Source organism: Mesoplodon bidens, assembly GCF_964165515.1.
Source record: "Mesoplodon bidens genome assembly, chromosome: 4".
NCBI lineage: Eukaryota > Metazoa > Chordata > Mammalia > Artiodactyla > Ziphiidae > Mesoplodon > Mesoplodon bidens.
This window is the reverse complement of record NC_138160.1, coordinates 57,171,521-57,196,391: the sequence shown is the minus strand read 5'-3', so window position 1 is coordinate 57,196,391 and position 24,871 is coordinate 57,171,521. Positions and strand designations below refer to the sequence as shown.

Sequence of the window (24,871 nt, the reverse complement as noted above, 5' to 3'; positions counted from 1 at the left end):
TTGCATAGGATCTTAGTTGTGGCACGTGGGCTCCTTAGTTGTGGCATGCAAACTCTTAGTTGTGGTATGCATGTGGGATCTAGTTCCCTGCCCAGGGATCCAACCCAGGCCCCCCGCATTGGGGGTGGACTCTTAATCACTGCACCACCAGGGAAATCCCATGGATTTTCCTTTTTGTGAAATACCTATGTTTTTTCTCTCTTCTTTATGCTTTTTGTTTCACTTAGTCTTCACATGTAGGTACTATGGTTATGTCCATTTTTATAGATTTTATACAAATTGAGATTTTGGTTAAGGAATTTACCCAAGGTCACCCAGCTAGTAAGTGGCAGGTTAAGGATCTAAATCCAAGCAGACAGAATACAGAGCTTCCAGAATATGGGCATATCTTCATATTTATTGGCCCTTTTGGTTTTTTCTTCTATGAATAGCTTGCTTTGCTGTTATTTTTATTTGACAGTTTTTCTTTAATATAAAAGAATATTCGTTTCTCTTATGTTACAAATATTTTCTAAACTATTGTTTGTCCTTTCATTTTATTTATGTTGCTTTTGCCAGAATTTTTATTCACATGACCAAATGCCTAGTTTCTTTTTTTTTCTTTTTTTTAATTGAAGTATAGTTGATTTACAGTATTGTGTTAGGTGTACAGCAAAGTGATTCAGTTATACATATATATACCTATTCTTTTTCAGATTCTTTTCCCTTATAGGTTATTACAAAATATTGAGTATAGTTCCCAGTGCTATACAATAGGTCCTTGTTGGTTATCTGTTTTATATATAATAGTGTGTATATGGTAATCCCAAACTCCTAATTTATCCCCTCCCTTTCCCCTTTGGTAACCATAAGTTTGTTTTCTACATCTGTGGGTCTATTTCTGTTTTGTGTATAAGTTTATTTGTATCTTTTTTTTTTAGATTCCACATATAAGCAATATTGTATGATATTTGTCTTTCTCTGGCTTACTTCACTTAGTATGTTAATCTCTGGGTCCATCCATGTTGCTGCAAATGACATTATTTCGTTTTTTTATGGCTGAGTAGTATTCCATTGTGTATATATACCACATCTTTTTTTTAATTTATTTTATTTTTGGCTGCGTTAGATCTTCATTGCTGAACACGGGCTTTTCTCTGGTTGTGGCGGTGGGGGGGGGTGCTACTCTTCGTTGCCATGCACAGGCTTCTCACTGCGGTGGCCTCTCGTTGCGGAGCGTGGGCTCCAGTAGTTGTGGCACACGGGCTCAGTAGTTGTGGCTCGCGGGCTCTAGAGTGCAGGTTCAATAGTTGTGGCACAAGGGCTTAGTTGCTCTGCGGCATGTGAGATCTTCCCGGACCAGGGCTGGAACCTGTGTCCCCTGCATTGGCAGGCAGATTCCCAACCACTGTGCCATCAGGGAAGCCCTATACCACATCTTCTTTATCCATTCATCTGTCCATGGACATTTAGGTTGCTTCCATGTTTTGGTTATTGTAAATAGTGCTGCAATGAACTTTGGAATGCATGTATCTTTTCAAATTATGGTTTTCTCCAGATATATGCCCAGGAGGAGTGGGATTGCAGGATCATGTTGTAGCTCTATTTTTAGTTTTTTAAGAAACCTCCATACTGTTCTCCATAATGGCTGTACCAATTTACATTCCCACCAACAGTGTAGGAGGGTTCCCTTTTTCCACACCCTCTCCAGCATTTATTACTTGTAGACTTTTTTTTTTTTTTTTTTTTTAGACTTTTTGATAATTGCCATTCTGACGAGTGTGAGGTGATACCTCATCGTAATTTTTAATTAAATGCCTAGTTTCTTTATTAACTGAAGATGCAAACTGACCGCCCACAGACTTGTCCTGACATGTTAAAAATTTTTTTCCACTTTTTCTTTAATTGAAGTATACTTGATTTACAATGTTGTGTTTATTTCTACTGTACAGCAGTGATTCAGTATTCTTTTCCATTATGGTCTATCACAATATATTGAATATATTGAATATAATTCCCTGTGCTATACAGTAGGACCTTGTTTATCCATTCTATATATAATAGCTTGCTTCTGCTAAACCCAAACTCCCACTCCATCCCTCCCCCCTCCCCCCTCCCCCCAAAATTTTTAATTTGAACTTGAATGCCTTTGGGCAGGGAGTGGGTGGAATGAGTTGGGGTGTGTGTGGAGGGATAGTCTCAAGGTAACTGATTACAGTACCCACCACCCCTTATTGCTTACTCCTCTTTAACTCATCTCCTTTACCTGCCTGACACCCAAAATGTATTTGAGTTTTCAAGCCTTGCATAGTTTCTTATTTCTATCTTAAAATCTCCTCCATCCAAAGTTTATAAAAGTCACCCAGAATGTATTTTGGTATATGATGTGAGGGTAATGAATCCAAGCCTTACATACTGGATGACTAATTAGATCTATGTCATTTATGAATTATACTACCATTTGTCCATAATATCATTCAAATATTCTTCCAAAACATCATTTGGAATTTTCAACTTTCTGCTGCGGTAATAGTTCAGTGAGCAGTCTTTTTGTTTTTGTTTTTGTTTTTGGAGTATAGTTGCTTTACAATGTTGTGTTAGTTTCTGCTCTATAGCAAAGTGAATCAGCTATACGTTTACGTATATCCCCTCTTTTTTGGATTTCCTTCCCATTTAGGTCACCACAGAGCATTGAGTAGAGTTCCCTGTGCTATACAGTAGGTTCTCATTAGTTATCTATTTTATACACAGTAGTGTATGTATGTCAGTCCCAATCGGTGAGCATTCTTATACTCAAATCACTGACACATCTCTGATCTCCTGACCCTAGACTCTGAAGGTAAGGTAAGGGTAAGGAACTAATTAGTTTTGGCTTTCTCTTTTGTTTATTCGCTATTCTACATGACAATACCAATATATATTATCCTAACTGGAAACTTGATCACTAGTCATTTGAATCCTTTATTTTATCATCAGCAAGTTCCAAGAGCCACCGAATGTAGGTTTTCGGTATGAGAATTCCATATGCGCAAAGATTGGTTCCAGTTCATGAAGTTAATTTTTTTTTCTTCTAAGATTTATTTTATAACCGTGTTAAGAAAAGTTCTACATCAGGGACTTCACAGTGGTTAAGAATCCGCCTGCCAATGCAGGGGACCCGGGTTCGAGCCCTGGTCCAGGAAGATCCCACAGGCCGCAGAGCAACTAAACTCGTGTGCCACAACTACTGAAGCCCGCGCTCTAGAGCCCGTGCTTCACAGGAGAAGCCACCACACTGAGAAGCCTCCGCATCGCAATGAAGACCCAGCGCAGCCAGAAATAAAACAAATAAATTTTTAAAACGTTCTACATCATTGTTGGTTAGATTACACAACAGTCTGCCTTGAAACCAGTATGATGTTCTCAAGGTCATCAAAGACATTCTGTCCTTTTAGTTCTTCAGAGAAAAAAAATGGTTTGACTTCTAATTTACTTCTTGCCATGTAAGATTTAAAAGCAAATACTTATACATCAATTTATTTGTGCAGCAATTAATCTGTGAAGCCATGATTTGCTGCTAACTTTAATCCAAACTGCCTGTTAGCATTTCACCATAACTTTAAAACTATACCATGTGACAGTGGGAAGACTACTTTAGGCAAAAGAGCTATTGCCAGCAAAGAGTTCTGTTTCTTTTTTCTTTTTTTTCTTGCGGTACGCGGGCCTCTCGCTGTTGTGGCCTCTCCCGTTGCGGGGCACAGGCTCCGGACGCGCAGGCTCAGCGGCCATGGCTCACGGGCCCAGCCGCTCCGCGGCACGTGGGATCTTCCCGGACCGGGGCACGAACCCGTGTCCCCCGCATCGGCAGGCGGACTCTCAACCACTGCGCCACCAGGGAAGCCCCAGGGTTCTATTTCTTTGAGCCTCCTTTGGACTGCTGTCACTTTCCTCACCAATTGGATCAGATGCTAAGAAATGGCCCAACAGACCCTCTTTGGGGCCTCTCATGTACCTGCCAGCTTCCTTTCCTGCTCACCTGGGGGCAGATAAGTGCTTTCTAAAAAATATTCTGGACTATCCACGTGACTTTCCAGCAAATTCTTTATAAAGCTGGGTGAGCTTCACCTCGGATCATCAAAATTTGAATTTCATGGAGGTCTACTTAATGAGATTCTTTCTTATGCAAGTGCAATTTATGCACTTGTGAATAACCTTCCTCTTTTTGAGTCTGGTAGACTAGCCTGCAGACAAAAGTGATAGAGCTGGGTTGGGTTCCCACAATTCATTGATTTACCGAACTTTTCTGGCACCACTTACTCTGGACTGGCCTGGTAGGAGGTACAGAGATAACAACATGAAGACGCCTGGGCACAGGGGCTGCTAGCAGGGAAAACAGAATATGAAAATGAAGTGTTGTGTGTACAAGGCAGAACCGTAAGGACTAGCCTGTAAGAGAATCCTGGGGCCTCAGAAAATGGAGCTGTTCCTGCAGCTGGGGGGTTTACACATTCAGCCATGTGTATGGGGGACCTGCCAGGTGCCAGGCACGGTACTCAGATTGGCAACCCCCCATGATCATAAAGTTAAATTTAATGTTTACGTAAGTGCCTTCAAATCTGAAGAAATGGTTTCCTTTGGAAATCCTCTACATTATGCTTTGAGTGCTTTGTCTATCATATGGAATAACTGTAAAATACGTATGGTGATTCAAATCTGGATGTCACCATCAAGAAAAAAAGAACATGTTTTCTTTGAGGACAAAAATGACATAGGTTCATTTTTGAGGAACAAGGTAGGTGGAAATCTACTTATCTCCTTTCTGATAAGTAGAAATACTTTTTCAACAAAGAACTTGCCATTTAAAATTCATTAAAGCTAATTCCTCCTTGAAAACATTATACTAAGTGAAAAAAGACACAAAAGGTCATGTTATATGATTCCATTTATATGAGATATCCAGAGCAAGTAAATCTATAGAGACAGTGGTTGTGAGAGGCTGGAAGGAGGAGAGACTGTGGAGTGACTTCTAATGGATACAAGGTTTCTTTTGGGAGTGATGAAAATGTTTTGGAATTAGTGGTGGTAGCTGCACAATCTTGTGACCATACCAAAACCCACTAAATTGCATGCTTTAAAATGATGAATTTTATGGTATGTAAATTCTATATAAAAAATAAATAAATACAAAGAAACCTGGTTCCAAATTGTTTAAATTTCTGCGTCATATGCCATTGTGAGAATTATGATTGAAGAAATCTAAATGAGCTTTTAAAAAATACATCTATTTCTGGTATCTACAGAAGCCAAAGGAAGCCATCAAAGTTCCCTGGGTGACCTTTAAAAAAAGAAAAAATTAAAATAGGTACTTGGAAGCCATTTAGCAATCCTAAATGTTTAATAAAGAATACTGGAAAAATAGAGGGTAAGCTCCTACTAAGAACTAAAAGCCTGCTTGACCCATGTAAAGACAAACATGAAAAATCGAGCAAACAAAAAGCACATTCTTAAACAGAATACAACAATTCATCTCATGTTTTTAAATTCAAAAAGTTACTAGAGAAGATTTGGGAGAAGAGATATTAAACTAAATGCTAAGGCTGGGAAATGTTACAGACATGCTGGATTCCAGGCATTTGTGTAAACGCTCTGTGCCTCAGTTTCCCATCTTTAAATGAGAAAATAGCCCCTAATTCATAGGGTTGTGAAAATAAAATTAAAATAAGTATATAAAATTCTTAAAAGCATTTTTTAAAAATGGTAGCTATATTATTATTGGTTACCAAGGGACTGCTTTTTATTTTACTGCTTGCTTACCCATATTTTCTAAGTGACCTGCAACGAACGCTATTTTCTTAAGAAGATTTATTGTTTAAAACAAACAAACAAAAACTCTGGTCGAATCACTCTCGGAACAGACGAAAAGGTGAAATCAAAGAATTGAGAGGATACAGAGAAGAAACACCAATGCGGCCGACAAGGATAGGCGGCGCCCGCGGGCCGAAAGCGCGGGGACTCCTCCCCGGCGGCCGGCGGCCCTTAGGCCGCCATGCTCTTCCGCTCCCGGAGGCCGGGCGGCGGAAGTCGTCACTCGCCGAGGGACCTAGCACACGCTGCGTACCCGGCAGCAGATTAGCCATGGCGATGGGTGGCGGAGGCGGCAGCAGCAGCGGCGGCGTCCCAGAGCCGGCAGACTCGGTGCTGTTCCGGCGCGGCACAGGCCAGGTGAGGTCGCAGCCGGCGCTGTCCCCGACCTGCCCCCTGCGCTCTTTCCCCGGCCAGTCGGCTCAGTGCGGGGCGATGGGTCCGCATGTTTCTACATCTTTCCCCACTTGGGAGCCTCAGCCGCAAGCTCGTTCCTCGCCCAGTTTGGGCTCCCTATGACTTTGAGCCTAGGCCCTACTGCTACTCGATTGTGCCTTGGTCGTCCAGCTCTCTCCGACTGGGAGGTGTGCGGGGACAGGCCAGGGCGAAGCAGGGAAACCAGTTAGGAGTTTATTGGAATAATCCCGCTGTTAGCAGTGGACAGTCGGTTACTTGGCTTCTGGATATATTTTGAAATCAGAGGCAACAGGTTGTGCACGGGTATACGATAATAGAGGCTTGAGAGAGGAAAGTCAAGGCTAACTCCAAGATTGCTCTGAACAGCTGAAAAGATGAAGTTGCCTTTTACTGAGATGGGGAAGACTGCAAGTAAGGCAGGTGTATAAGGGGGTAAGATTAGAACTCATTCTTGAGTGAAATGTGATTGGAGCGAGTTCGAGAGTCGGAGAGGAGAAATTCAAGGCAACATATGTGAGCAAATATTTCAAGTTTTATTGTGGGTACTGGAAGATAGAGAAATTGACCAATGGATGGAGAGGGAAGTGAGATAAAAAGGATTCTTAATTGTGTTTTTGTTTTTAAGATGGGAGAAATGTTTCAGCATGTTTCTGGGCTGATAGGAAAGATCCAGTAAGGACGGTATAATTGACGTTGTAGGAGAGAAGAGAATTGCGCAAGCAACATTCTAGCGTAGTAAGAAAGAATGGATTTGGTCTTTGTTAGAAATATTGACAGTTCATGTGGTGACAGTTATATGGGTACAGATTTGTGTGGATGGGCAGATGTAGTGGCAGGAGATTATGAAAATTCTGTTTTGGTTGTTGCTGTTCTCTCAGTAAAAGAAGCAAGGTCATCAGCCTACTAGTGAGGAGGGGCAGGGGGCAGGTGTTGGAGGTTAGAGAAGAGAGAAGGTAGGAAGTAAACCCCTAGGAGAGTGGATGAGTGTTGCGTTAGGGAAATCTAGGCAACATTAAAGGCCTACTTCAGATTTGTGGTTATGAGTTTAAAGGAGACTAGATAGGACTTCCCTGGTGGCGCAGTGGTTAAGAATCCGCTGCCAATGCAGGGGACACGGGTTCGAGCCCTGATCCAGGAAGATTCCCACACGCCGCAGAGCAACTAAGCCTGTGCTCCACAACTGCTGAGCCTGCATGCCTAGAGCCTGTGCTCTGCAACAAGAGAAGCCACCACAATGAGAAGCCCTCGCACCACAACGAAGAGTAGCCCCTGCTCGCCACAACTAGAGAAGGCCCGTGCACAGCAACGAAGACCCAACGCAGACAGAAATAAATAATTTTTTTAAAAAAAGGAGACTAGGCAGCATGATTGTATTTTTCGCTAGCTAAATTCAAATTCAGGTGTGTGAGGGCAGACACAAAGTAAATGAATAGTTGAAATTAATAGGGTTGTAGTTTTACCTAGTATGAAGTGAGAAGGGGGCGGTACAGGGAGTTGTCTTAATGATCGATGGTGGAATTAAAGCTGGCTAAGAAAGGAAGTGAGGACATTACCATGGTGAGAAGCAGTTTAAAAAGTGTGAGGATCACTGTTTTACCAGTCCCAGTGAAGTGGAATGACTGTCATCATCAACCTACTAGAAGGAATAAATTGCAGAGCCTAGAAGGTGGTAGCTGGAGAGTAGGATTTTTGCAGTTGAGTTTTTGGAGAGGTTATAGTTAATGGTTATAATAAAGACCATAGAAGTGAGTAGCTGAGATTGGGTACTATAAAAGGTCATTGGTAGCGAAGCGTTTAAAGGTGTAGCAGGGCTTTCCTGGTGGCGCAGTGGTTAAGAGTCCGCCTGCCGATGCAGGGGACACGGGTTCGTGCCCCGGTCCGGGAAGATCCCACATGCCGCGGAGCGGCTGGGCTCGTGAGCCATGGCCGCTGAGCCTGTGCGCCCGGAGTCTGTGCTCCGCAACGGGAGAGGTCACAACAGTGAGAGGCCCGCACACTGCAAAAAAAAAAAAAAAAAAAAGATGTAGCAAGGGTAGGGTATTTGGAAGGATCACGTATATGGGTTTTTTTTTAATTATCTCTTATTTTATTTGGTTTATTTTTGAGTAATACTTTTTTTATCGTTATTTATTTAATTATTTTTTTGCCTACGTTGGGTCTTTGCTGTGCACGGGCTTTCTCTAGTTGCGACGAGTGGGGGCTACTCTTCATTGTGATGCGAGGGTTTCTCATTGCGGTGGCTTCTCTTGTTACGGAGCACGGGCTGTAGGTGCGCGGGCTTCAGTAGTTGTGGTGGACAGCCTCAGTGGTTGTGGTTCATGGGCTCTAGAACTCAGGCTCCGTAGTTGTGGTGCACGGGCTTAGTTGCTCCACAGCATGTAGGATCTTCTCACACCAGGGCTCGAACCCATGTATCCTGCGTTAGCAGGCGGATTCTTCACCACTGCGCCACCAGGGAAGTCCCTGTACATGGGTTTTTATTTTTTTTTATTTTTTATTTTTTTGCAGTACGCGGGCCTCTCACTGTTGTGGCCCCTCCCGCTGCGGAGCACAGGCTCCGGACGCGCAGGCCCAGCGGCCATGGCTCACGGGCCCAGCCGCTCCGCGGCACGTGGGATCTTCCCGGACCGAGGCACGAACCCGTGCCCGCTGCATCGCAGGCAGACCCTCAACCACTGCGCCACCAGGGAAGCCCCATGGGTTTTTAAATAACCAAAAATTATGACAGGATTAGTGTTGGAGGGAGTACTGGGATATAAACCTCAAGGAATGAGGAAGAGTGACCCAGGAAGATACAGATGATTGCAATGAGGAGGGATAGTGGACAGTGGAGTTTGGTGATGGGATTTTCAAACCTGGGAGTTTTAGGGAGGAAGAATAATCTGGAAGTGGAAGTGAGGAACAAGGAAGATTACTTCCCCACCTCTGGTACAGTAATTTGAGGGATATGGGGAAGAAAACATTTCATTTTGAAATGCCTGCAAGGAAAGAGGTGGGCTTCTCTTGGTGACTGAGAAACAGATATAAAGGCAGTCCTGATGGTCTCTTCTCTTTGCTATTGCTGTGTAACAAATCACCCAAAACTTAGTGGCTTGAAACAATAATCATTTTTTATTCCTAGTTTCTGTGGGTCAGGAATTTGTGAAGGCCTTGGTGGGCAGTTCTCCTTCAGACATTTCGTGTAGTTGCATCCACATAGTAATTGGAGCTACAATAGCTGGGGACTGAGCTGCTAGGGACTGACAGGCCATCTCTTTTCTTCATGTTGTCTCGGCTTCTCCATGTGGTCCCAGTGTGTGGGATGGTTTGATTTCTTTACACCCCTTTGTAATCCTTCCCTTTCATCCCTCCTCATCTCCTGTCCCCAGACAACTGCTGATCCATTTTCTGTCACCATCGATTAGTCTGCATTTTCTAGAATTTTACAAATACGGAGTCTTTTTTTATCTGGCTTCTTTTACTCAGCATAGTTATTTTGTGTTTCATCCATTTTCTTGTGTATATCAGTCATTCATTCCTTTTCATTGCTGTAGGATCCTGTTGCACGAATATACTACAATTTGTTTATCCATTCACTTGTTCATGAACATTTGGGTTGCTTTCAGTTTGGGGCTGTTACAAATAGAACCACCATGAGTATTAGTGCAGAAGACTTTGTATGGGCATATGCTTTCATTTCTCTTTGGCAAACACCTAGGTCATGGAGGAGATATATTTTAATTTTTTTTCTTTTTTCTTTTTTTCCCATGCCTTGTGGGATCTTAGTTCCCTGACCAGAGAGTAAACCCAGGCCCACGGCAGTGAGAGCGCAGAGTCCTAACCACTGGACCACCAGGGAACTCCCTATTTTAATTCTTCTGTTTTTTTTTTTAAGTTGAATTTTATTGTTTTTATTTATTATTTTTGGCTGTGTTGGGTCTTTGTTGCTGCGCACGGGCTTTTTCTAGTTGTGGTGAGTGGGGGCTACTCTTCGTTGGAGTGCGCGGGCTTCTCATTGCGTTGGCTTCCTTTGTTGCAGAGCACAGGCTCTAGGTGCGTGGGCTTCAGCAGTTGCAGCATGCAAGCTCAGTAGTTGTGGCACACGGGCCCTAGAGTGTGCAGGCTTCAGTAGTTGCGGTGACCTTTGGGCTCAGTAGTTGTGGCTCGCGGGCTCTAGAGGGCAGGCTCAGTAGTTGTGGCGCAGGCGCACGGGCTTAGTTACTCCAAGGCATGTGGGATCTTATCGGACCAGGGATCGAACCCCCGTCCCCTGCATTGGCAGGCACATTCTTAACCCCTGCACCACCAGGGAAGTCCACTATTTTGATTCTTTAAGAAGCTGCCAAACTTTTCTTCAAAGTGATTGTACCATTTTACGTTTCAACCAGCAATGTATGAAACGTTCCATTTGTTCCACATCCTTGCTAACACTTGGTATGATCAGTCTTGTTAATTTTAGACATTCTAATGTGTAGTGGTGTCTTGTTGTTGTTGTGGTTTTAATTAGCATTTCCCTAATGACTGATGATGTTGATTGTCATTTCATGTGCTTATTTGCCATCCATGTATCTTCTTAGGCAGTGTCTGTTCAAATCTTTTGCCCATTTTTAAATTGAATTATTTTTTGTTGAGATTTGAGAGTTTTTTGTGTATGCTAGATACAAAACCTTTATCAGATAGGTAATTTGCAAATATTTTCTCCCAGTTTGTGAGTTCATTCATTTTTTCATTCTCTTAACAGTACCTTTTTGAGAATTCCCTGGCAGTCCAGTGGGTAAGACTCCACGCTCTCACTGCCAAGGGCCTGGGTTCAGTCCCTGGTCGGGCAACTGAGATCCCACAAGCCGTGCAGTGCAGCCAAAAAAAAGAAACACAACTGAGTCTTGCTGCTTGAAGGACAGCTAGGGTGTATATAAAATCCTTGGCTCATACATTTTTCCCATAAATTTCTATGGGAAGTCTAATACTAACTAGTTTTCTGTATTTTGTAAATGACTTGATCTTTTTGCTTAGAGGCTCTGAGAATTCCTTTTAGAGACTTTTGTGTATTTATTTGTTTAGCTTTTATTCTTCAGGGACCCCCTTTATACACATATGTTAACTATTCTTTGCCAGTCCCCACTTCACTTATTTTCTTTTTCTTTTTTCATGTCTTTTCCTTGGTACCCATTAGATTTTCAGTCAAATGTATTCTTCTTTGGGTACCTTGCATCAGTATTACTTTTTCTTCCATTTCGTTCTTGATTTTGTTTAACTGCTCATTTGACTGTTTCCCTTTTGCCTTCTTTTCTCATCTGAATTTTTAGAAATTTTGATTCAAGGTGTTTTTTTCCATATTGCGAATGCTAGTTTAAGACAATTTAATTTCAGATGGTTATTGTATTTTCTTCTGTTTGTGATTGTCAATTGAGAAGTTTTATCACCTAAAATGTTTCTTCTCATAATAGCTTTGTATAGATGTCTTTGTTTGCTGTTCATTTTGAAATGTCTTATAACAGTTGTAATGTGATGAGTTTGGGTTCCTATGTATTTGTATCTTACTTTTAAGAGTGCCCACTTCTATTGATACAGTGGAGTACACTTTCCTTTATTAGTAGTACCTTTTCCATTTGCAGAATTGATATATCTTCTGCTTTTAGAAACATCTCTTATTCCAAGGGGCAGCATAACCTTGAACAAGTCAATTACCTCTTTGTGATTACTTTCCTTATCTGCATAATGACTTAATGATTTTTAAGTATTTTTTATCATATAGCAAGATTAACAGTTTTATATCAGAACATATTTCTCTGTATAATGGAGATTAACAAGAAAATGACAAGAATTCACTTTACAACTAAACGAGTTTTATAGCAAACTTCTTCAGAGCTCATTGATTGGCTAATATTGTACAAAATCCAAAATACTAACTGATGGTGTTTTATAACCTGTCTTCCCATCACCAACATTATGTATCCAAACTTACCTTCAACTACTCTATAGCGTGAGAATGAATCTAGTTGGACTTGTTGCTTCACTGATCTGTCAAATACAAAAAAACCCCATAAAATTTATCATCTTAACCACTTTTAAGTGTACACTTCAGTAGTGTTAAGTATATTCACACTGTTGTGCGGTAGATCTCCAGGACTTTTTAATCTTGCAAAACTGAAACTCTACCCATTGAACAGTTCTTTATTTCCTGCTCTCTCACAGCCCCTGCTAACTGCCATTCTACTTTGTTTCTGTGAATTTGACTACTTAGGAGCCTCATATGAGTGGAATCATACAGTCAGTGTGTTTATTTTTGCTTACATGCTCTTTTTGGCTCATGGTTGTCCTTGGAGTGCTTTCAATTTTCTTTTCTATCTATCCAGATCCTTTTAGTTTTTATTTCCTAGCCTGTTTCCTCCATGATCATCCACCATACATTCCTTGCCCTTTTTTTTCCTTTTTTTATTGAGGTATAATTGACATATAACATTATATTAATTTTAGTTGTACGACATAATGATTTGCTATTTATACATATTGCAGAATGATCACAGTAAGTCTAGTTAATACCTGCCACCATACATAGTTATAATATTTTTTTCCTTGTGTTGAGAATTTTATGTCTTTGCAACTTTCAAATATGCAATACAGTGTTACTAACTATAGGCACTGTGTTGCACATTACATCCCCATGACTTATTTACCTGATAACTGGAAGTTGGTACTTTTTGACTCCCTTTGCCTGTTTCAGTCCCCTCCCCCATCCCCTCCACCCCCACCTCTGGAAACCACCAGTCTGTTCTTTGTATTTATGAGGTTGGGCTTTTTTTGTTTATTTGTTCTGTTTTTTGTTCTTAAATTCCACAGATAAGTAAGATCACATGGTATTCGTCTCTCTGTCTTACTTACTTCACTTAGTGTAATGACCTCAAGATCCATTCATGTTGTCTCAAATGACAAGATTTCTTTTTTATGGCTGAATAATATTCTACTATATATGAACAGTTATCCCCTGCTTTTTAAAAGTTTGCTTTATACCACTTCACTTTTATAAAAGACCTACATTAGTAACTATTTTCACTAACTGAAGGAAATCCAAAGAGGATTTTTGCTTTTATGAAAAAAAAAAAGGTGAAAAGCAAAAATAACATTCAGTGTTTTGTTTTGCAGCAAGCCATTATAGAGGCATCAGGCAACCCAAGCAGTGAGAGTGGCACCACCAAGCTCCTTCCCCAGGAGCAACACTCAACATCTCAGCATCAAGCCACCATAGCTTTGAACTGTGCCTGTGAGCATCTGTACTTTATCCTGATTTATTTTGTTTATCCATTAGCAAGTTGTGTTCTAACATAATTGATCCTTTGCTTTACTCCATTTCCATTTACAAAAGCTTTCATAGGAACACTCTACTTTCATATAGTGGGGAAAACCTGTATACATTTTCTTTTTTAAAGATTTATTTTTATTATTTATTTAATTTATTTTCAGCTGCGTAGGGTCTTAGTTGTGGCACGCAGGATCTTCATTGAGGCAGTGCAACATCTTTCGTTGCTGCACACAGGCTTCTCTCTGGTTGTGACATGCGGGTTTCTCTTCTCTAGTTGTGCCACATGGGCATAGTTGCCCCGACATGTGGGATCTTAGTTCCCTGACTAGGGATTGAACCTGTGTCCCCTGCATTGTAAGGCGGATTCTTTACCACTGGATGGCCAGGGAAGTCCCTGTATACATTTTCTTTATCCATTCACCCATTGTTGGACACTTAGGTTGTTTCCATATCTTGTCTGTTGTAAAATTTTTAATTTTTTGAGGAACCTTCATACTATTTTCCATAGTGGCTGCACCAGTTTACATTCCCACCAACAGTGCACTAGTGTCCCTTTTCTCTACATCCTCATCAACACTTGTTATTGTCTTTTTGATAATAGCCATTCTAACAGGTGTGAGGTGATATATCACTGTGGTTTTAATTTGCATTTCCCTAATGATTGGTGATGTTGAGCATCTTTTCATGTACCTGTTAGCCATCTGTATGTCTTCTTTGGAAAAATGTCTATTCAGATCTTCTGCCCTTTTTTTAAAAATAAATTTATTTTATTTTATTTATTTTTGGCTGTGTTGGGTCTTCTTTGCTACACGTGGGCTTTCTCTAGTTGTGGCGAGTGGGGGCTACTCTTCATTGTGCACGTGCTTCTCATTCTGATGGTTTCTTTTGTTGCAGAGCACGGGCTCTAGGTGCACGGTCTTCAGTATTTGTGGCACGTGGGCTTCAGTAGTTATGGTGCGCGGGCTCAGTAGTTGTGGTGCACAGACTTAGTTGCTCCACAGCATGTGGGATCTTCCAGACCAGGGATTGAACCGTGTCCCTAGCATTGGCAGGCACATTCTTAACCGCTGTGCCACCAGGGAAGTCCCTTTTGCCTATTTTTAGTTGAATTGTTTGGGGTTTTGCTCTTGAGTTGCATGAGTTCTTTACATATCTTGGATATTAGCCCCTTATCAGATAAGTGATTTGCAAATATTTTCTCCCATTGAGTTGGTTCCCTTTTCATTTTGTTGATTTTTTTTTTTTTTTGCTATGCAGAAGCTTTTAAGTTTGGTGTATTCCCACTTGTTAGTTTTTGCTTCTGTTGCTTTTGCTTTGGTGTCAAATCCAAAAAAATCATTGCCAAGACTGATATCGAGGAGCTTACCGCCTATGTTTTCTTCTAGGAGTTTTGATTTTAGGCCTTACATTTAAGTTTTTAATCCATTTTTAGTTAATTCTTTATTTATTTATTTTATTGAAATATAATTGTTTTACAATGTTGTGTTAATTTAGACTTACAACAAAGTGATTCAGTTATACATATATATATACATTCTTTTTCATATTCTTTTCCATTGTGTTTTATCACAGGATATTGAATAGTTTCCTGTCCTTTACAGTAGCGTTTTGAGTTAATTCTTATATGTGGTATAAGACAATGGTCCAGTTTCATTCTTTTGCATGTGGCTGTCCAGGTTTTTTTTTTCATCATTTATTGAAGAGACTGTCTTTTCTCCATTATATATTCTTGGCTCTTTTGTCATATATTAATTGACCATATATGTGTGGCTTTATTTCTGGGCACTCTATTCTGTACCACCGATTTGTCTGTCTTTATACCAGTACCATACTGTTTTGATTACTGTGGCTTTGTAATATAGTTTGAAATCAGGGAGCATGGTGCCTCCAGCTTTGTTGTTCTTTCTCAAGATTGCTTTGGCTATTTGGGGTCTTTTGTGGTTCCATACAAATTTTGGGATTTTGCTAGGGGTTGCATTGAACCTGTAGGTTGCTTTAGGTAATATGGACATTTTAACTATTTCCAATCCATGAGTACAGAGAATCCTTCCATTTATTTCTATTTTCTTCAGTTACTTTAATAATATCTTATAGTTGTCAGTGTACAAGTCTTTCTTTTCCTTGATTAGGTTTATCCCTAGGTATTTTATTCTTTTTGATGCAGTTGTAAATGGGATTGTATTAATTTCTCTTTCTGATAGTTTGTTTTTATGGTATAGAAATTCAACATGTTTTATATATTGATTTTGTAACCTGCAACTTTACTAATTTGTTTATTCTAATAGTGTTTTGGTGGGGTCTTTAAGGCTTTCTATGTATAATGTCACGTTATCTGCAAATAGTGACATTTTTATTTCTTCCTTTACAAATTGGATGCCTTTTATTTATTTCTCTTGCCTAATTGCTCTGGCTAGGATTTCTAATGCTTTGTTGAATAAAAGTGGTAAGAGTGGACATCCTTGTCTTGTGCCTGATGTTAGAGGAAAAGCTTTCAGCTTTTCATCATTTAGGATGATGTTAGCTGTGAGTTTGTCATGTATAGCCTTTATGATGTTGAGGTATGTTCCCTCTATACTCACTTTGTTGAGAGTTTTTTATCATAAATGGATGTTGAATTTTGTCAAATGCTTTTTCTGCATCTATTGAGATGATCGTATGATTTTCTTCCTTCTTTTTGTTAATGTGATGTATCGCATAGATTAATTTGTGAATGTTGAACCGTCCTTGCATCTCTGTGATAAATCCCACTTGATCATGGTATAAGATTCTTTTAAATGTGTTGTTGAATTCGGATTGCTAATATTTTGTTGAGGATTTTTACATCTGTGTTAATCAGGGATGTTGGACTGTAGTTTTCTTTTTTTGTGGTGTCCTTGTTTGGTTTTGATATTAGGTAATGTTGGCCTCATGAAATGAGTTTGGAAGTGTTCCTTCCTCTTCTATTTTTTTTGGAAAAGTTTGAGAAGGATTAGTAGTAATTCTTATTTGAATGTTTGAAAGAATTGATCTGTGAAGCTATCTGGTCTTGAACTTTTGTTTGAATTAATAGTCAAAAGCCTCTAACAATCTTCTTACTAGTAATTGGTCTATTGAGATTTTCTGTTTCTTCATGATTCACTCTTGGTAGGGTGTATGTTTCTTTGAATTTTGTCCATTTCTTCTAGGCTGTCAGATTTGTTGGCATATAATTGTTCATAGTACAGTCAGCCTTTCATATCCTAAGGTTCCACATTTGCACATTCAACCAACTTCAGATCAATCATATTTGGGTAAAAAAAAAATTTCCAGAAAGTTCCAAAAAACAAAACTTGAATTTGCTGCATGCCAGCAACTATTTACATAGCATTTACATTATATTAGGTATTACTAACAATGAAGTATGCAGGATTGTATGCAAATACTATGCCATTTTATATAAAGGACTTGAGCAAGCGTCAATTTTGGTATCCGTGGCGGGTCCTGGAACCAGTACCCTGCAGATATTGAGGGATGACTGTAGTTACTTAAGATCCTTTGTATTTTCTGTGGTATCAGTTGTAATGTCTCCACTTCCGTTTCCGATAGTATTTATTTGAGTCCTATGTTTTTTTCTTTGTGACTCCATCTAGAGGTTTGTCAATTTTCTTTTTAAAGAACCTACTGTTAGTTTCATTGATCTTTTCTATTGTCTTTTAGTTTCTGTTTCATTTCTTTTCATTCTGATCTTTGTTAATTCCTTCCTTTTACCAACTTTGAGTTTCATCGGTTTCCTCTTTTCCTAATACTTAGGTGAAACTTAGGTTGTTTGAGATTTTTTTCTTCTTTCTTTCTTATTGGCTGCGTTGGGTCTTCATTGTTGCACGCAGGCTTTCTCTAGTTGCGACAAGCAGGGGCTACTCTTTGTTGTGCACAGCCTTCTCATTGTGGTGGCTTCTCTTTGTTGTGTGTAGCCTTCTCATTGCAGTGGCTTCTCTTGTTGTGGAGCACGGGCTCTAGGTGCACAGGCTTCAGTAGTTGTGGCATGTGGGCTCAGTATTTGGTGGCTTGAGGGCTCCAGAGCACAGGCTCAGTAGTTGTGGCGCAAGGGCTTAGTTGCTCCGCGGCATGTGGGATCTTCCCGGACCAGGGCTCGAACCCGTTGGCAGGCGGATTCTTAACCACTGTGCTGCCAGGGAAGTCGTCTTGCTTCTTGATATTGGCATTTATCTATGAACTTGCTGCTTAGAACTGCTTTTGCTAAGTTTGGTACGTTATATTTCTATTTTCATTTGTATCAAGGTATTTTTTTATTTCTCTTCTGATTCCTTCTTTAACCTATTGGTTGTTCAGTAGCATGTTGTTTAATCTCCATGTATTTGTGAATTTTCCAGTTTTTTTCTTATAATTGGTTTCTGCTTTCATACATTGTGGTCAGACAAGATGCTTGATATGATTTCCATTTTCTTAAATTTATTAAGACTTCTGTCCTGACATATGATCTATCCTGGAGAATGTTCTTTCACACTTGAGAAGAATGTGTATTTCTGTTGCTCTGTATTTTTCCATTAAGTTAATCTGATTTGACATATCCTTCAAGGCAGATGGTTCCTTTTTTTGTTTTTGGCGGTACGCAGGCCTCTCTCACTGTTGTGGCCTCTCCCGTTGCGGAGCACAGGCTCCGGACGCGGAGGCTCAGCAGCCATGGCTTACGGGCCCAGCTGCTCCGCTGCATGTGGGATCTTCCCAGACCGGGGCATGAACCCGTGTCCCCTGCATCAGCAGGCGGACCCTCAACCACTGCGCCACCAGGGAAGCCCGTTCCTTATTGATTTTTTATCTGAATGATATATCTGTTGCTGGGGTGTTAAAGTTCCCTACCGTTGTTGTATTGTCTGTCTCTCCCTTTAGGTCTGTTAATATTTGCTTTATGTATTTAGGGGCACCTGTGTTGGGTGCATAAATACATCTGAATGTTGTCTTCTTTTCATGGATTGACACCTTTATTATTATGTAGTGCTCTTCTTTACCTACTATTACAGTCTTTGTTTTAAAGTCTACTTGTCTTATGAGTATTGCTACCCCAGCCTTCTTTTCATTTCCATTTGCATGGAACATCTTTTTCCATCTCTTCACTTTGAGTCTGTGTGTGTTCTTATATCGGAAGTGAGTCTCCTGAGGCAGCATATAGGTGAGTTTTAGTTTGTTATCCATTCAGCCACTCTGTGTCTTTTGATTGGAGAATTTAAATTTAGTCCATTTACATTTTAAGTAATTATTGATAGGTATGTACTTATTGCCATTTTGTTAAATTTCTTCTAGAGGTTTTATAGTTCTTCTGTTTCCTTCTTTCCTCTCTCTTCGTTTGTGGTTTGATCATTTTCTCTAATGGTATGCTTGGATATTTTTCTCTTTATCTTTTGTGTATTTCCTATAGATTTTTGCCTTGTGGTTACCATGAGTCTTACATATAAAAACTTATATTTATTACCATCTATTTTAAGTTGATAATAAGTTAAATTTGAACTCATTCTAAAGCTCTACATTTTTACTCCCCTCCACATTTTGTCTTTGATGTCACATTTTACATTAAGCACCTTTCTGGGAGATACAGTGAGCTTGAGCCAGACAGAGAGAGAGTGCAGATGTTGCATCCAGTAACCTCTGAGCATCTTTGTAGATCCCTAGCTATGCACCAAACTAGAAGCCTTCTCCTCAAGACTAATTTCCTTTACAAGCAAATAGACCTTTTTCACAGAAAGAATGGTGTGTGTTTCAGTCTGCTGTCTGTGCAGTTTCCTGGGTGTGGTAGCCCACCAAGGACTGTCTCTTTGGTTGTTACAGCCCCATGGGACCCAAGAACACAGTAAGCCCCACCCTGGGCTGCAGCTGTAAAAACCAGGACACCAGACATAAAAACTGGGACATCAGATGTGCATAAAAGCTCCCCTCTGGGAGTTACTGGTGCTGTGGAGAGCAGCAGAGGGCAAAGATGGCCCTTGCTGGCTGGAGTGAGGCAGACAGCATAAAGATGGTGCTGCTAGCCTCTGTCCTTACTGTCCCAGCAGGTCCCTAGATGTATGTTAAATTAAATGCCTACTCTGCAGGTCAGCACTTTACGATAAGTGAGCCTGTTTGACAGAAAGTCTGGGCGCCTCTCAATCAGCTGCTTCTGCGCTGAGTCGTTGGAGGGGAGGGGTGGTTCCAAGCATGGGAACCCTTTCAGTTCCTGTTCCCTCGTGGGTTTCGCGGACGTGAATCCCCTTGTTTGTTGTTGTTGTTGTTGTTGTTGTTGTTGTTTGGCGGTACGCGGGCCTCTCACTGCTGTGGCCTCTCCCGTTGCGGAGCACAGGCTCCGGACGCGCAGGCTCAGCGGCCATGGCTCACGGGCCCAGCCGCTCCGCGGCATGTGGGATCTTCCTGGACCGGGGCACGAACCCGTGTGCCCTGCATCAGCAGGCGGACTCTCAACCACTGTGCCATCAGGGAAGCCCCCCCCCCTTGTCTTTAAAGTTAGATGTTTGGGGGACTCATTTCTCAGGTGCTGCTCTTAAAACCTAGGGTGCCCAATTTGGAGTTCAGACCCGTTGCTCCTCAGGGAAAAGCTCCAGGTTGTGAGTTCACTCCTGACTGTGGGTCTCCACACCGGGAGAGGGGTTTATGGCAGGAGTGTTTCTCAGCCTCTCCTTCCCACTTCTGAATTTGTGCTTTTTGTTTGTACTTGATGTTTTAATATTTTATCATATTCATTTTATATTATTCTTTTGTGTGACAGTATGTCTTAAATCCCTGGTGGCCAGTTGTTTTCCCGTTCTGCCAAAGTAAACCCTTTATCTGCTCTTAGAAAAGACTGAAACATGGATTACCCTTGAGCAGATCCACTTATGGTTGGTGGATAGGAATTAAATTGTGGAGTGTTTACTTCATGGCACTCTTAGAACATTTACGTATGTCTAGCTTTGGGGGTAATGTCCCATAATCTCTAAGCAGGGAGGCTTCTTGTGGTTTATTTAGGATTTAAAATACCCATTTTTAATGTAATTTCATTATGTCTGAATTAAGATAGCTCTTATTACTTGTTACTAACACACATTTTTGATGAAATCCAACCAAACATGAATTGTTTTTATTCTTTACCCTTCCCAGAGTGATGATTCTGACATTTGGGATGATACAGCATTGATAAAAGCTTATGATAAAGCTGTGGCTTCATTTAAGGTATGAAATGCTTATTTATTCTTTTCCTTATTTCCTCATGTGTGTACTCATTCAGGGAAAAAAATGATAGAATACTTACAGTAAAGCGTTAAAGTACCCATTACTCAGTCTAATTTTGAAGATTAAAAGATAACAGGTTAGGGCTTCCCTGGTGGCGCAGTGGTTGAGAGTCCGCCTGCCGATGCAGGGGACACAGGTTTGTGCCCCGGTCCGGGAAGATCCCACATGCCACAGAGCGGCTGGGCCCGTGAGCCATGGCCGCTGAGCCTGCGCATCCGGAGCCTGTGCTCTGCAACGGGAGAGGCCACAACAGTGAGAGGCCCGCGTACCGCAAAAAAAAAAAAGATAACAGGTTAGATAAATTAGTTATCTTCCTTTAGAAGTTGGTAACCAGTCTATATGTCATCCCTTTAACAGAGGCAATTTAAGCAGAGTTTTAAACATTTATAATATTTAATGTGTTTAGACTGTATCAAACTATCAAAGTCTTCTAATTCAGATTAGTGGAAGGACAATCTGAATTATACTTTTGAAACAATTAACAAGCCTTTATTGAAATAATATTGAGGATAAATAGCCTAGTGCAGTAATGAATACTTGCAGAGTGTTTACAGTGTTCTAGGCACTGTTCCATGTGCTTTACATACATTAAATTAATGTAATCCTCCCCAGATCCTATGAGGTATCAAGTCAAGTGTTCCTGATGGTGGTGAATGTCAAGGAATTTACATTTCTTTTGCAGGGCGAAGTCTATTTTTTTGTGGCTCAAACAAGACATTTACACAGTTGTCCAATATCATCATTTTCCCCACTGTCTAAGGTGCTTAGTCTTATTGAGCATCATACATGGGCCATCAGTAAGTAGTCCAGGCACAGAGCACACACTCACACAGAGCACCAAGCATGGAGTCCACTTCCATCCCTGGTCACTCCTGTAGCATGAGGTAAAGGTCAGATCTGTGTGTCATCCTTGAAGCTGAACTCTAAATTTGTCAATAACATGCTTTCCAACATACATTTAGACTAGAAATAACACTAATGCAGAGTTAACCAAGAGAGTTCTATAAAACGCAGATTAAAATGGGGCTCGATGTGGGACAGGGTTGGTGATATTGCGTGGGGAAGTAGACTGAGCAGAGAAAAAGAACTGATTTGGGCAAGAGATAGTTTACGTTTAATTGTGTTGCATTTGAGGTAAATGTGAAGATATGAAATTGGTAATTGGAAATGTTGAACTAAGGAGAAAAGTCAGAGCTGGATAATAGCTTTGGAAGTTTGTTTGCATAGAAAGTATAATTGAAGTAATAGGAATAGATGATCATAAGCTGGTAAAGAAGGATGGCCAGTTCTTGTTGGGAATGCCCAAGTTTTAGACTTGATCAGAGAAGTAATAAAAGCATTAGGGCCCAACATTGCTATGTCATCAAAAACGTTGTGACTATCTAAAAGAAAGATGATTGACAGAGTCTAATGTTATGGAAAGGTTGAGAGTGAGGAGACTTGCTTATAAGGGTCCTTAGAGCTGATTATCAGATATATGATACCTTCAAGAGCAGTTTCTTAGCATGTGGGATGGTGAAGAGAGGAAATAGAAGCTATCTGAGACGGTGGGGTCTGGAGACCAGTTTATAGTAACTGAGTTATATTGTGACTTTTTTAATATATCACCCTGTAACATGTACCTTTCTATTCACGTTTTCATAGCACGCTCTAAAGAACGGTGACAGTTCCGAAGTTTCAGAAAAACCAAAAGGCACACCTAAAAGGAAACCTGCTAAGAAGAATAAAAGCCAAAGAAAGAATACCACAACTCCCTTGAAGCAGGTTATTTTAAAACCTTGAGATTTAACTTCAAAGAATTTCTTGTTACTGTCCTTACTAAATAGTATAAAGTACCTTTAAATTATTAGGACAGTGTTTTCTATTGACATATAATCATAAAATTTCTAAAGCACCTATTAAACTTTCTATTGTTTAGGAACATGCATGTTAATATAAAGAATTAGGAGGAAATGATAAATACTAAATTCAGGACAGTGTTTATGTTGGGGGTAGAGGGGAGGAAGGCAGTGCAACTTGGAAGAAGTACCTGAAGACTTCAACTGAATTGGCAGTGTTTGACTTTTCTAAATCTGAGAGAGGTATCCTTTTTTTTCCTTCAAAAATCCTAAAACTGTTCATACCTGGGGACCAGATATTCTGGGTAGAGTCATTTCTGCTATTTCAAACAGTCCACATAGAAGCTAATTATTTTGGTGTCTCATTAGTTGCTTTAGTTTCATCATTACCAAGGGGAAGAGAGCTGATGTTTGATAAGCACGTGCTATGTGCTGGGCTAGCGTACTGGACACTTTACATGCTTCCCCTCCTTTCTGTTCTTCACAACAAATATGTGAGGCAGATTATACTACACCCACTTAACAGATGAGGAAAGTAAGACTCAAGGACATTAAGAAACTGGTCCATGATTATATAAATGGCAGGACCATGTCATGTTATATTTATATTAGAATTCAGATTCCTGTGTTTTTGGCCCCAAGTTTTTTCAGTATAACATTCTGCCTCCCAGAACAGTTAACCGGAGACTGTCCCCTCTACCCCCAACCCCACTCCACCCACACAAGAGTATAGTTTACCCTCTTTTAAAGAAATGTGCGTGTGTGTGTGTGTGTCTGTCTTTGGTTTCTTTTATAGTGGAAAGTTGGTGAAAAATGTGCTGCCGTTTGGTCAGAAGATGGCTGTGTTTACCCAGCTACCATTGCTTCGATTGACTTTAAGAGAGAAACCTGTGTTGTCATTTACACTGGATATGGAAACAGAGAGGAGCAAAATCTGTCTGATCTACTTTCCACAACCTCTGAAGTAGCTAATAATATAGAACAGGATGCTCAGGAGGTAAGGATAAAAAAATGGAATTCTTGGAAGCAGAAACCAGATGAGAAATTAAGCAGTATAACTGGTTGTCAGTTTGATCCACTGAAGCATTATATTTTTCTTATTGATGCTTTTATAACAAAAGTACATGTATTTCTTTCTCTTAAAAGAATGAAAATGAAAGTCAAATTTCAACAGATGAAAGTGAGAACTCCTCCAGGTCTCCTGTAAATAAACCAAATAACATCAAGTCAAAAGCTGCTCCATGGAACTCTTTTCTCCCTCCACCACCCCATATGCCAGGATCAGGTCTGGGACCAGGAAAGGTAAACTTCTACCCAGAAAAGGTTTCTCAGGAAATAGTTAATATAGTATTGGAACATTCAGCCCCTCCATTAAGTGACTTGTAGCTTTTCTCATGAAACTTTTTTTTTTTGGCTGCGCCCTGCAGCTTGCAGGATCTTAATTCCCGGACCGGGGATTTGAACCCGGGCCACCTGGACTGCAAGGGATTTCCCTCATGAAACTTTCGTAGCTTTCCATAGATGTTGTAAATACATACCTGAGAATTCCTTGAAAAGGAAATAAGATAGCAATGCAGAATAGTTTATAATGAAAGCCTTTCTTTCCTAACAATTTTTATAGAGTATTAGGTGTATTAGAGTATAACTTAGCAAACTTTTAGAGATTGACATATATACTATGTGTAAAATAGATAACTTACAAGAACCTACCGTATAGCACAGGGAACTCTACTCAATGCTCTGTGGTGACCTAAATGGGAAGGAAATCGAAAAAAGAGGGGATATATGTACATGTATAACTGATTCACTTGGCTGTACAGCAGAAACTAACACAACATTGTAAAGCAACTATACTCCGATAAAAATTAATTTAAAAAATAGTTTAGCAAACTTAAGTTTGAAAGTATAATATTTTATCATCAGCTGGATATTGTGCTGTAGTTCCCTGTGTCACTTGTATAAGGTATCTAAAAATTGGAAGAGAACACAGTATTTACATCTGATACAGGTGAAATCCAAGGAAGCTCCCAGACTGTTTTGTAGAGCAAAATGTAAATACTGTTTTTATTCATGGTTCTTTTGGTTATCAGTAGCAAATCAACTTAAACAAAAAGTATTTTTAGTTTAGGTTATATCATGGAATCAAAGTCCCTGTCCAGTAGTTTTGTATAAAGCATTGATTTCTTCAGGCAGTGATAATAATAAAGATTTGTAAAATCAAGCATGACATTAAAACTTTTCCTTAGGATTCCCTGTTGAGAGCTTCCTTATTGAGGTTTATATT

At 40.2% G+C, this 24,871-nt stretch overlaps 1 protein-coding gene across 6 annotated transcripts in view; it reads left to right on the top strand.

Annotated features, from left to right (window-relative positions):
- The first annotated feature begins 6,052 nt into the window (after positions 1 to 6,052).
- Positions 6,053 to 24,871, top strand: part of LOC308616972 (survival motor neuron protein-like) — a 45,106-nt gene continuing 26,287 nt past the window's right edge. For 5 of the 6 annotated variants that reach the window (XM_081233560.1, XM_081233562.1, XM_081233564.1 and 2 more), the window contains exons 1-5: positions 6,053 to 6,180; positions 20,618 to 20,689; positions 22,394 to 22,513; positions 23,384 to 23,584; positions 23,734 to 23,889. In XM_081233560.1, coding sequence (XP_081089686.1) covers positions 6,094 to 6,180; positions 20,618 to 20,689; positions 22,394 to 22,513; positions 23,384 to 23,584; positions 23,734 to 23,889 — 636 coding nt within the window. In that variant the 5' untranslated portion in view covers positions 6,053 to 6,093. The remainder of the gene's footprint in view (positions 6,181 to 20,617; positions 20,690 to 22,393; positions 22,514 to 23,383; positions 23,585 to 23,733; positions 23,890 to 24,871) is intronic. The other variant, XM_081233561.1, reaches the window with a different exon arrangement.